Here is a 12,167-nt window from a genome sequence, read left to right as displayed (position 1 = left end):
TGTCAAAATATAGAAAATTACTTGGTAAAATCTGAAAAAAAAACATTCATTTAATTTGGCACGTTCAAAAAAGTGCTCAAAACTGGCCTGAAAGTTGGCGACTGTCAAGAAAGCCAAGTTTGATAATTCGATAAATTTTCAATTTTCCGGGCTCATTTTTTAAAAACTTTTTTTTCAAATATTTCAACTAAAATCAATGTTATTTTCCATATAAATCAAATAATTTTCTATACTTTGACATCAAAATTTAATTTTAAAAAAAATGAAACAACATGGTGCAATTGCTAATTTTTTTAAACTGCCGTTTACAAAGTTGCTTTTTTTTTGCTATTTTTCTTAACAAAAGCAATTTTCCAGTCTCCTTCACAACAAAAAAAATGTCCGAAGAGCTCGAGTATCTCAAAGTACTATTGTATGCTTCTCAAGTCGAGGCTCAGAAGCTTCGCAAGCAAAAAGAAGAGAAGGATGCTTTGCTAAAGACGTTCCAAGTGAAGCTGGAAGTCGAAGCGCTCGGTAACTTGCCAGCCCAGCGCAATCTTTCGGAAGACATTTCTAAGCGTGAAATTCAGAGTTTGAAGAAGCAAGTTACAGTTTTAAAAGAAGAAATTGGACTGGAAGGGAGCAAACTGGCAATCGCGAATGCAGTTCAAGAGCAGTTAAAAACCGATTTGGCAGATGAGAAGGAAAAATGTCGTTTTACAAGAGAAGTCACGAAGCTCTATCAAATGAACATCCAGCTCGACCAACCATCTCGGGATCAAGTCGCGGATTATCTTCAATTCGAAATTCGAACTGTCAAGGAAGTTTTGAGACAAAAGGAAGAAGAACTGGAAAAACTGATGGCTGAAAACAAATATAATTATTTTGAAAATTGTGCTGAAAAGTGCCGAATTCAAGAAGAAACGAGTGCTGCAAGAAGAGAAGCTGATCTACTTCGCGATGAAATGAAGACGCTTGTGAAGAATATGAACGCCAAGAGCGAAGAATTGCTCGGACAATTGCGAGACTCTACTGAAAAATGTGAAGAGATGGAGATTGATTGTAACATCCAACTGTTGGAGCTTCAGAAAAGACATGAATTATTGAATTACTACGCATCGCTCGGATAATTAATTTTATGGAAATAATTGTTATTTGCCGTTTAATCAATAAGCCATTAATAAAATTATTCTAATGATCTGATCTAATTGATAAATAAAGGCACGTCACTCATTGAGCGGAGTATGAAAACTACGGGAAAACTAAATTGAATTGAATTTTATTGAACTTTATTTCAATTTTATACAATTGAATTATGAAGTTAAATAAAATGGTGAAACGAGAACTACATCGTTAATATAAAAAAGCCAGAGTCTTAAGTCTTTATTCCGAATAAAATCTGCGCAAAAAGCAAGCTTCAGAGCTTTTGGTATCCATGCGACTAGTCGGACTTTTTGCGAAAATTCTGTCATCTTGTTTTGAACGGCTTGCCAGAAATATTCAAAAAAATATCCTGCTCTTTCAAAGCTATGTTCCTTTTACTTTTCAGTTTTGATATACTTGGTCCCGTGGTCGAGGTTCGTAATTTGTGGAAGGTATCGATTTATTTTTGATTTTAGACTACAACCACCACTCCCATGGCTTGGAACTTTAAGACTGAATTTCCAGGAATATCGTCACAAATAAGCTGGTACAACGCAATGAAACTATACAATAATTATGCATTGGTAAGTTTTAAGTAAAGTTGCTTCCAAAAACTATCAAATTTCAGAAGCCAATTCTTTTTGCCGGCAATGATTCCACTGCGGACTATTCTGGAGAAACATGGAGAGATGCATGCTATCATCGATTTTATGCGCAGCCAGATGCATTATATGTAGCTTACTGGCTGGTCGAGAACGATGTGAGTTGAGAAGAAAAGTTGAAGTTGTAGAAAATAATTCTCAGATGTATTGTGAAGTTTTGCGTAAAATCACTCCTCGAATTCCTGTAATCCCGTCCTTCGAAGTTCAATATTTAACAAGAGTCGAGTCACTTGGCGATGGTTGTGCTATTTAGTTTTGATTTTATGATTTTTCGCGATAATGTTATGACAAGATCTACTTGCCCCTCCAATTTCTCTATTTTCTCTATCCCTATTTTGTTTTTATTTTGAATCAAATGGTGTGAATTGTCATTGTGTATGCTTTCAGTGTCCATGCCAACTTTCGCGACTTTTTGCGCAAAATCCATATTTGCATTATCGTCTTCAGTGTCTGTTGAAAAATAATATTCTTCTTGTTTTCTCAATTTCCGAACAATAGAGCATGATCTATTTTGTTTTTGTAATTATGCTCATAAAGGTTTGCAATGTGAAGAATATTTATATTAGGTCATTTAGAATTTCAGGCTACAACCACCACCCCGCCTATGGCTTGGAATTTTGAGTGCACGTATCCAATGATGTCAACACAGCAAGCTTCGTACAACACATTAAAGCATTACGACAATTTTGCATTGGTAAGATTTAGGTAGAGTCTCTTCCAAATACTATCAAATTTCAGAAGCCGATTCTTTTTGGCGGCAACGATTCTACTGCTGACTATTCTGGAGAGACATGGAGAGACCCGTGCTATCATCGATTTTATGCACAGAATGCAACATATGTGATTTACTGGCAGGTCGAAAACGATGTAGGTTATTTCAGAAATTTGAAGTTGTAGGAATTGATTTTTAGATGTATTGCGAAGTCATGCGTCGTAACTTGTCCCTGAATGTAACGCTTACTTCGTTAATATAAAAAAGCCAGAGTCTTAAGTCTTTATTCCGAATAAAATCTGTGCGAAACAAAGTCAGCTTGAAAGCTTTTGGTATCCATGCCGACTAGTCGGACTTTTTGCAAAAATTCTGTCACCTTGTTTTGAACAGCTTGCCAATAATATTTTTCTAAAATCCTGCTCACTCCTTCCAGCTATGTTCCTTATACTTTTCAGTTTTGTTCTACTTGTTCCAGTGGTCGAGGTTCGCAATTTGTGGAAGGTATCAACTTATTTATGAGTTTAGGCTACAACTCCTTTGGCTTGGAACTTCAGGACTTTATTCCCAGGAATTGGGACACAACAAACGTGGTACGACAAATTTCAATATTACGACAATTTTGCATTGGTACGTTTCAAGAAAAATTGCATCCATCAAAATACTATTAAATTTTAGAAGCCGATACTTTTTGCCGGCAATGATTCTACTGCTGACTATTCTGGAGAAACATGGAGAGATCCATGCTATCATCGGCTCTATGCGCAGCCAAACGCGACATTTGTGGTTTACTGGCAGGTCGAGAACGATGTAAGTTATTTCAGAAATTTGAAGTTGTAAGAAAAGGTTTTCAGATGTATTGCGAAGTTATGCGTCGTACCTGTTGTCTCACTGTAACGCCTTCCTTCGAGGCCCGATACTTGACAAGAGTCGAGATGCGTGGCGATGGATGTGCTCTCTAATTTCATATATCTTTTTTTTTAGAAATTTGATGTTTGTCTGAAAAGCCACTTTTCCGTAGTTCCATATTCCGTAGCTCTATAAATTCTAATCAGATTCCTAATAAAAAGTTAAAAAATAATTCAATTCAAATAAAATAGTGAAACATCATTCCGCATGTTTTTAGTGTCCATGCCAACTCGCGGGACATCTTTCTAAAATGTTTTCGACTTGCATAGTCGTTTAAACAAAAAATCATAGTCTTCCTATTCCCTCAATCTATGCTCCTTTTGTTTGCCCGTTTTCTTTTAATTATTTCATACATAAAGGTTTGCTATTTTTGAAAAATGCCGACTTATTTATGATTTAAGAGTACAACCACCATCTCCATGGCTTGGAACTTTAGGGCTCCATTTCCAGGAATTGGGACACAAGTAACCTGGTACAGCGCAATCAAATTTTACAATAATTACGCTTTGGTAAATTTTAAGTAAAGTTGCTTCCAAACACTATCAAGTTCCAGAAGCCGATTTTTTTTTCGCTGGAAATGATTCCACTGCTGATTAATCTGGAGAAACATGGAGAGATCCATATGCCCTGGTGTATTAGACAGTGAGTTGAGCAAAAATCTGCAGATAAATCCCCATGCATAACTTTTTGGTTGCATTGTATTTATTAAAGTGATAAAAAATACTTGAGCTTATGCAAGATCCAGAACACAACGTATCTAAAGTTCGTCAACTATTTTATAGCGAGATCAATCTAGACCGAAATACGTATCTGGGATAACAAAGGGATTACAGTCCCATTATAGTAGTACCGATATACTAACTACATACATTCTTATTTTATTGTAGTCCAAAATTTCCATGACGTGACAAGATCTTTGCGAAACACTCCAAAGCCGAGCAAATGACCCTTGAAGCTTTTAGTAGTCATGCCAACTAGCGGCTTCCGTAGCGAAAAAAATTTTTTCATATGAATTTTTGCGTTGGTGTTAAAGTTGACGCCTATTTCCACATGACCTTTTTCTCACTAGGCTTTTGGGTCTCTTAACTCGCTGTACATTTTACAATTTCAAATTCCAGCCATGATCTATCCTTTCATTCTCCTGTCACTTACTTCCATTGCCGAAGCAAATTATTTTGTGAGTTAGCTTCTTTGCTATGAAGGATATATGAAACTTTTCAGTCATCCGACCCGTTTCAGTTCTCAACTAGTTGTGATCCTAATCTCGAAACCACCACAACGGAAGTGGCTGAAACCTCTACTAGTAAGCTCTGTTACTTGAATGTTTTTCTCAAAATATTAATTTCAGCTCCCTACCACCCAATGGCATGGGATTTCAAAGATTTCACTCATAGTTTAACCCAAGAACAATCGTTCAACGAACTTATGTATCTCACTACAAACGGACTGGTGAATAACATATGTACAGGGTGAGTCAAAATTATGGTAAGTCGAGGCGCGCGCGCGAAAGTTCTGTGGTTCGGGTCTCCCCGCCAAAATTAATTGATTATGTTATTTCGTGTTTTGTTCATTTATTTTTCCATCGTTTTTCCTAAAAAATAATTTTTTTTTCGCAGGTATGAGAGCGTCACCCATGCGTGAACCCATCGTTCGTTTTCATAGGAATGGTGTCGCGGCGAAGAGCATTGCTCGACGGCTCAAAGTGTCTGAAAAACTTGTTTCTACCACCATTGCACGGTTCAAGGAGCTCGGCAACTTTTCCGATAGATCCGGACGCGGAAGACCCCCCACAGTCACTACACCAGCGATGATAAAAAAAGTTCGTGGACGCTTCCGTCACAACTCCGGGCGGTCGGTCCGTGCGATGGCCCGAGAATTGAAAATTTCGCAAAGTTCTCTGTGCCGAATGGTAAAAAACAACTTGAAATTGAAGGCTTACAAAAAATCTACTTGTCAATTTCTGTCTGAAGCTGCTAAAATCAAGAGAAAAGACCGTGCCATGAATCTACTCCGAAGATTCAGAAATGGAGCTCACAGGAAGGTACTTTTCACCGACGAAAAGATATTTTGCATTGAGCAGTCTTTTAATACGCAAAATGATCGAGTTTATGCAAAAACTCAGCCAAACTCCCGCGTTCAGCGTACTGGTTACCCGAAAGGAATCATGGTCTTTGCCGGAATCACTGCTAATGGAAAGACTCCACTTGAAAAACTCCATTTCATTCAGTGTATCAGTACTTAGTGTTGTGTTGATATTTTTCATACTTTTTATAAATCTTGCGGAAGTATCAATATCATGTAACTGACCTGACCTCGGATATGTTCCAATCTGGTCACCTTATCATTTACTTTTCTTGCCTAATTTTATTTTTTCTCCTTTTGCTCTCATATTTCAAGTTAAAAAAATAGTAAATCAATAAAATATGCCTATCTGCCATGACAATTTTTCAGTAAGGATACATATATCCTACCTAAAATAATTGTTTATTGGTCACATTTTGAAAAAAAAAACACACATTTTTTGGGTTTTTCGGAATCGATTGCGTAGTTACTGAGACGATTCTAATTTTATTTGAAAGAACGTAAAATATCCCCTTTTCAGAGATTTGACTGTTTGAGACCTAGTTTTTTTAAGAAAAAACTTTTCAGAAGCTTAAAGTCTCAGTTAATCTTGCCCCCATATTTTGAAGTAATGTATAATGTTCAGAACGGTATTCTGAACATCATATATTACTTCAAAAGTAAAACTCCAAAATTATCAATGAAGTTTTGAAATGACCAGAATCGCTATAAAAATAACTACATAAATTAAGTTAATTTCTAGTTAAAAATTTAAATAAAATATGTATGCATTTGAGCTGAAAATTTTCACAAAAGTATCAAGTTGAACTTTTTAACTGTTATAGATTTGAAACTTCGCACAAGCAGGCATTTTCAAAATTTGATATGCTTTTTTGTTATAGTATGGAGAACAAAACTTAAACTCTTCAACTTTTTTTGAGAATACCCTTTGCATTTTAAAAGCGCGAGTTACAGTGTGCATAACTATAGACCATTCTGCAAAAAATGTTTGTAATTTAGGAGAATGCAAAAAACTGTTAGCGTGTTTTGTTGACTTGAAGAACAAATTTTCTTGAACGCTCAAAGTTTTAAGGAAGGTTGAATACTATTATTGACAAATTAGCCATGACACTTTCTGTGAAAAGACTTTACAAATTTTAATTTATTTGGTAAAAAGTTGCATGAGAATATATTGACAGGGTTCTATCACAATAGCGTGCAATAAAATTTACTATTAGTAAATAAGTAAAAGACAAATATAAGTAGTAAATAAGTGAAGTTAGTAAATAATTAAAGAAAAATATAAGTAAATGATAATAACTTTTTCCCTTGCAATAACCTATGTTATAACATTAACAGATTTTTCAAAGAATATTTCAAATTGTTCACGAAAGCACTTCTTCGATCAGAGTATCGATGAAAAGTCCGTCGGAATGAACTTCCTTGTTCCAACAAATGGTGTAGATGATGGCATTGACGTCGTTATATTCAAATGGTAGACAATCAGCTTGGTCGTTGGCGCAGTTGTTAGGCTCATTGGCATCCAAAATCACTCCACTCTGTAGGAAAATAATTTGTGATGCGTTTCATTGAATAATAAATTTTCACAAGTTTACCTTTTCATTGTTGTACCAGACGAAGAAGACGTTCAGGCCTCGGTGGTTTTCCAAGTAGACATGTGGATCTTTCTCGCCCCTTCCCTTCTCAAAAAACACAATTGGCTTGAAGGTTAGGACCTTCGAATAGTCGCGTGTTTCCAGATCACTTCTATACCGGAAAGCCAAAGCGTGTCCAGTGACCGGTTTTTCGATGCACATTCCTCGAAACTGAAAATAAACGGAATTACTTTCTTTTTGTATTAAATTTCAAATGTCAAAGTTGCTATTTAGCAATTTTCATTTGAAGTCCCGTCTTACCAGGGAGTTTGGCCAGGTAATGGCAGATTGTTTCGGCTTTGTGCACAACTGATGTTTGGGTGTAGCAGCCTGAAAGTTGGAACTGATGGTAAAGCACTTGCTTTTATAAAATACCGGTGTTTGGATGAATGGTGACGTCATTGCCTGAAAAATTGATTAATTATTAAAATATCTAAAAGTTTGAGAGTTTTTATCACGGGTGATGTAGCAGTCGAAGACTGAGCGGTCGGAGTAGTTGACGAGGCAGAGGAAGGTGAAGGAGTTGCAGTCTGAACTTATTTAAAATAAATTTTTAAGAGACCGAGAAAGAGAGAAGAGTCACACACCGATGATGAGTCAGTATTGGAAGTTGTTTCAGTTGCAGATGATGACGTGGCGGTAGTAGACGTGGATGGCTGAATGGTTGTTTTTAGTCTCCGAGCAACAGTTGTATAGATAGTCGTGCCATACACTTTCTTAAAGTGAAAACATGAAAATAATGGGGATATGTCCATGGGTACGCGATAAATGTATATCTCATAAAATTGTCTATGCGGGCCAGATAAAAATTGTGGCGGCCATCAAATTTCATACATCAACATTAAAAAGTGTAACCTTAGATTACCTACCATAAACTTCTTTTACTGCGCGGACATAATGCTAAGCAGACCCGCAAAGTGAAAATTTATATCGAACCAGTTTTTCAGTCGTGCTCCAGGAACTTTCGTTTTCTCGAATATTGGGAATCCAATACTACATATACTACAGTTGCACACACTGCCGCTAATTTAAGATAAGGTTTCTCAAAATAATCTACCAATTGTACTATGCACTACCGCATCAATAATGCGTCTTTTTAAGTCTAGGCTGGGATACTGAAGACTAAGAAACTAATGTTCAAATGCTACATCGGAAAATATTAAACTCTATTAGTCGTGCATGCAGGCCTAGTTTTCGATTAGTCCGTAGGGGTGCAATACTAATAAAGACTGCAAGACTTTTAGAGGATGCAAGACTGATTTTCGAAAGCCCCATAACTTTGGAAAAGTTACCCAATTTTGTTGAAAACTTAACTCTATACCGTTTAAACCACGAGAAATTCATTCTTTACCAATACTTCATCAGCTATTTAAAAACCTTTAGGTTTAATTTTTTTGTTGAAGTTTCCTCATGGTATTGCTGGTCAGGCAAAAATGGGGGTGCAAGACTAACAGAGGAAATACCGTATGTTTAAAAAAAAAAGACTTCACGCTCTAAAAAACTAGGTAAATGTATAAATTTACAATATTTCCAGTATGCCGCTTTGAACACATAAATTAATTCAACCTAAAAGGACAAATTTACTAGAGCAGCACTAATTTTTGATTGGCTTGGAGAGGTTCAATACTAAAAGCGGTCCCTTATGTTGTGATTAGTCTAGACTTACAGTAGTTGTTTCCGTTGTTGGGGTTGTGTTGATCACAGGATCGCAGGACGAGTCGAGTGGGAACGGATCGCTATCCTAAAACGTTCGGTATATAAACTCAACTACAGTTATATTCTCAAACGTACCAAGTAGTTCGCCTCAGTCAATGGATTGCACATGGAAAGCAGGAGAAGGAGAGAAAGCTGGATCACAGTCATCTTGTTGTTCACAAAATTAAGATGAATGGAAATATATGTCGATGAAAAGGGAAAATCTGGGAATAATGAGGGAGCGTTGCTTAGTAGCCTGGTATAAACATAGGAACGGACAAGAATTGATGTATGTTGGACATGTTGGCAAAAAATCGATTAAGAAGTAGTGTATGTGCATTAGTAAAATTGGGTCAATGAAATAAACGGTGAAGATACTACGGGATATACTACTGAAGGTTTTGGTTAACTTGTGTAGTGACGGTTGTCGGAAATCTTGTTGGCTCAATGACTGTTGCGGCAACTTCTGTTGGTTTTTTGCAACAACGAAGGTAATCTAAAATTAAACAATTTTTTTGGTCACTTTAGCCTGGCATTCTACTTACGAATTAAAGTTTTTCTGTAGTTTTCTACAATAACCAAGGTTGGAATTGGATCCACAGCCGGGTAAATTGCAATCGTCATTGAGACGATTGCACTGTACACTCCCAAGTCAATGTCGAGAAAGACGAATGCAAACATGATACCGACTGGGATGTGCATCAGAAGGAACGGTACCAAGGTTTGAATGACGAGTGCATAGAAGAGTTGTCTTTGAAGATTTTTCAGATTTGCCGAGTTCATTGTGGTAACCACAATTGCGTTCAGTCTTCGGTAGCAAAGAATTCCAAATGTTAGCACAATGATAATGGATGAAACCTGGATTTAAAGAAATGAGCCGCGAAAGTGTTATTAGAAGTTAGCTTAGTAAAAAAATTACAAGAAAATTGACATCAAATTTAGAGTATAACTCACAATTGTTCCCGATATGATGCCCAACCCAATAAACGGTTTGATATGAACAATTGCGGTTCCATTTCCCGTTTTATCATAGAGAAATGGCCCCAAGTAGACGTAGTCGTCGAATTCCAAATCTAGCACTTCTTTGATGTTGGCACTAAAATTTGTTTTTATCAAAATGAGGAATTATACAAGAAATGATAAATTGATAACAATTTTAAAAAAAATTCATCTACCGTAGTTCCTCTATTAGTCTTGCATGCAAGACTAATTTTCGATTGACCCGTAGGGGTGCAAGACTAATAGAAACTGCAAGACTATTAGAGACTGCAATACTAATAAAGGCTGCAAGAGTAATAGAGGAAATACGGTATGTACATATGTATAGTTTTATTCTTGACATTGCATCAACTGACCAATATTAAGTGTTGAATTAGCAGCCGACAAAATACTCGACTGTCTTTTAAAAAAAAGTTCACCTGATAAATCGACTGGTAAATTCATTTGGTCCCGCCAGCACGTATCCAGTGAAAATCCAGGTTACACCGTACCACATTGGAATTGAGAACCAAAACCAGATTCTCCAGCCGTTGAATGTTTCCAGAAGCCGATGTATGAAAATTATTTTGTTCAGAAATCAAAAGTTTACGACAAAATCGCAAAAATTGTGATATTATAATGAGATTAGTTTTTAATCAAATAAATTTTGTTCAAAATTGTCGATTTTTAACGGTGTAATGAGACATTTTATAATACTTAATGAACTTTTGGCAAAGCCAAAATTCATTATTTTATGCTTACTCGGTTACAACAAGCCAACGATACACAAAATGCACGGCAAAAACCGCCATCGATGCGCCAAAGCAGCCCCAGTAGAACGTATTGAGCACAGTGAGACCTGCAGGAGGCAAAAGTTTGTCCTTAATCTCAACGATCACCAGGAATGTTGGACCATGCGAATAGTGTTGCTATGATTATAATTTCTTTGAGAATTTGTGACGTTCTACTTACTGGATCGATCACCAGGTCGATGATGGAATAGAACATTTCAAAAACGGAAATGTAGATCATCAAGTAACGGTAGGCGCCAAGTTGTTTTGGGGATTTTGTAAGAATCATGAAAATCAGGAAACTGTTGATGACAAGGGATACGCAAGCCGATGAGTCTTGAACGATTTTGAGGAGGTAGCTCCACTGTCTTCCAAACATGTTTTTACTGCAAAAATGAAAATAAAAGATTTAAAGATTGAACAGTTAAGACGTGTTTTTATAGAAAACAAAGAAACGTTCGAGAAGCAATGAAAAACTCATTCAAGATACGAATAACAATACATACAGTTAGATACATTTTGCTTAACAAAACATGGCTTCTCCAAATACAGGAAATTAAAAAAAAGAAGCGTGTCACATGGTCACTTTGATTTAAATATTACTGTTAACAAAAACAATGCATGTGTAGCTAACTTTATGCAATTACCATATATTATAAGACAGCTCACAAAACAAAGCCGAAGATGACATAAGATCCGCGAGGATGGTTGATATATCTAGATTAATTTTCTAAAACGATACATGGGAATCAGTAGAGATGAACATTAGTAGCTCACGAAAAACGTTCTTCTTACCCACACCAAATACGCAACGAGCATCATCTTCAATTTAAAACCTCATCGTGCGACTTTCGACAGTTTATTGATCATTTAAGTTATTTTTGCCCACTTAAAATTCCATGGATAAATCATCTTCCCATAGACAGTGATCTACTGCATTGTCCTTCAAAGTTGTGATGCTCTGAAATAAAAACACAAACTGCAATTTACAAGTAAGATAGACGGAAATAATCATCACTCCGGTACATTCATAGTTTCTTCCTTGTCTGTAACCGATATGTTTTCAGAAAAGTCAGTCGAGCACTTACAAAGTACGCATTAAATAAATATGTATCTGTGAAATTAAAATTAAAAAAATATACTGGGAATATGCTTAATGTCTGAAGATTATCCAATTAATTATTAACCCAATTTTTAATAATTCACAAATTGAAAGTTTTTATTAAAATAAAATTTTCGTATTTCGACATTGTAACGACTCTTGGTAATTGAAGTAAAGCATGTTTATGCTTATTTACAAAATTGGAGGGAAAATCGTGATAGAAAATTCTATTGTAATATTTACTCAATGTTAGTAAAAAACTTGAAAAACTGGCGATCGATATTGGCGACTGTCACGGAATCCTGTAGTTTGGGCTGCAGAAAACCTTTGTCAAAATTGAAGTTGCATTTACAGATTTCACTCTCAACTTCTCATCAAACTAATCAGAATCGCTGAGATTCCCACAAACAGTTTGAACGAAATTGTACTCAAAATTTTCACTAAAATTTGGGATTTTTGTTTTCTACCACTTTCCGAAATCCA

General features: G+C 36.0%; 5 protein-coding genes and 1 pseudogene across 7 annotated transcripts; 4 read left to right on the top strand and 2 right to left on the bottom strand.

The window, feature by feature from the left end:
• Positions 1-377: 377 nt before the first annotated feature.
• Positions 378-1,109, top strand: Y38E10A.3 (Intraflagellar transport protein 81 homolog; the record flags this gene model as incomplete). The annotated part of the gene is made up of 1 exon (NM_064285.5): positions 378-1,109. One exon carries the CDS (start codon positions 378-380, stop codon positions 1,107-1,109), a length of 732 nt encoding a protein of 243 aa, NP_496686.1.
• A 395-nt stretch (positions 1,110-1,504) lies between these two features.
• Positions 1,505-2,098, top strand: Y38E10A.2 (Cellulase). Its single transcript, NM_001377885.1, has 4 exons — positions 1,505-1,523; positions 1,608-1,706; positions 1,751-1,882; positions 1,927-2,098. The coding sequence occupies exons 2-4, from the start codon at positions 1,617-1,619 to the stop codon at positions 2,035-2,037; spliced, it is 333 nt and encodes a 110-aa protein (NP_001364614.1). The 5' UTR covers positions 1,505-1,523; positions 1,608-1,616; the 3' UTR covers positions 2,038-2,098.
• A 187-nt stretch (positions 2,099-2,285) lies between these two features.
• Y38E10A.35 (uncharacterized protein) lies at positions 2,286-3,574 on the top strand (the record flags this gene model as incomplete). The annotated part of the gene is made up of 7 exons (NM_001377884.1): positions 2,286-2,321; positions 2,368-2,478; positions 2,523-2,651; positions 2,952-2,979; positions 3,022-3,123; positions 3,172-3,303; positions 3,348-3,574. 6 exons carry the CDS (start codon positions 2,286-2,288, stop codon positions 3,195-3,197), a joined length of 432 nt encoding a protein of 143 aa, NP_001364556.1. The 3' UTR covers positions 3,198-3,303; positions 3,348-3,574.
• A 948-nt stretch (positions 3,575-4,522) lies between these two features.
• Y38E10A.1 (uncharacterized protein) lies at positions 4,523-4,875 on the top strand (the record flags this gene model as incomplete). 2 transcript variants are annotated; one of them, NM_001373802.1, is made up of 3 exons in its annotated part: positions 4,523-4,579; positions 4,642-4,705; positions 4,751-4,875. In NM_001373802.1, the coding sequence occupies 3 exons, from the start codon at positions 4,523-4,525 to the stop codon at positions 4,873-4,875; spliced, it is 246 nt and encodes an 81-aa protein (NP_001360476.1). The 2 variants fall into 2 exon arrangements, with proteins under 2 accessions (NP_001360476.1, NP_001360475.1); NM_001373803.1 differs by having other exon boundaries at positions 4,624-4,705.
• Positions 4,876-6,610: 1,735 nt separating this feature from the next.
• F49C5.7 (uncharacterized protein) lies at positions 6,611-8,995 on the bottom strand. Its single transcript, NM_001377883.1, has 8 exons — positions 8,910-8,995; positions 8,785-8,859; positions 7,706-7,774; positions 7,577-7,648; positions 7,494-7,523; positions 7,380-7,448; positions 7,080-7,289; positions 6,611-7,022 (listed from the first exon to the last, which is right to left on the bottom strand). The coding sequence occupies exons 1-8, from the start codon at positions 8,979-8,981 to the stop codon at positions 6,849-6,851; spliced, it is 771 nt and encodes a 256-aa protein (NP_001364599.1). The 5' UTR covers positions 8,982-8,995; the 3' UTR covers positions 6,611-6,848.
• A 207-nt stretch (positions 8,996-9,202) lies between these two features.
• Positions 9,203-10,961, bottom strand: str-223 (annotated as a pseudogene). The gene is made up of 6 exons: positions 10,764-10,961; positions 10,554-10,720; positions 10,232-10,407; positions 9,768-9,909; positions 9,359-9,671; positions 9,203-9,309 (listed from the first exon to the last, which is right to left on the bottom strand). Coding segments are annotated over exons 1-6 (1,103 nt in total).
• Positions 10,962-12,167: the final 1,206 nt, after the last annotated feature.

This window comes from Caenorhabditis elegans, chromosome II, assembly GCF_000002985.6.
Source record: "Caenorhabditis elegans chromosome II".
Lineage (NCBI taxonomy): Eukaryota > Metazoa > Nematoda > Chromadorea > Rhabditida > Rhabditidae > Caenorhabditis > Caenorhabditis elegans.
Note: the sequence above shows the minus strand (reverse complement) of the source record. Positions and strands in the feature narration are given on the sequence as shown.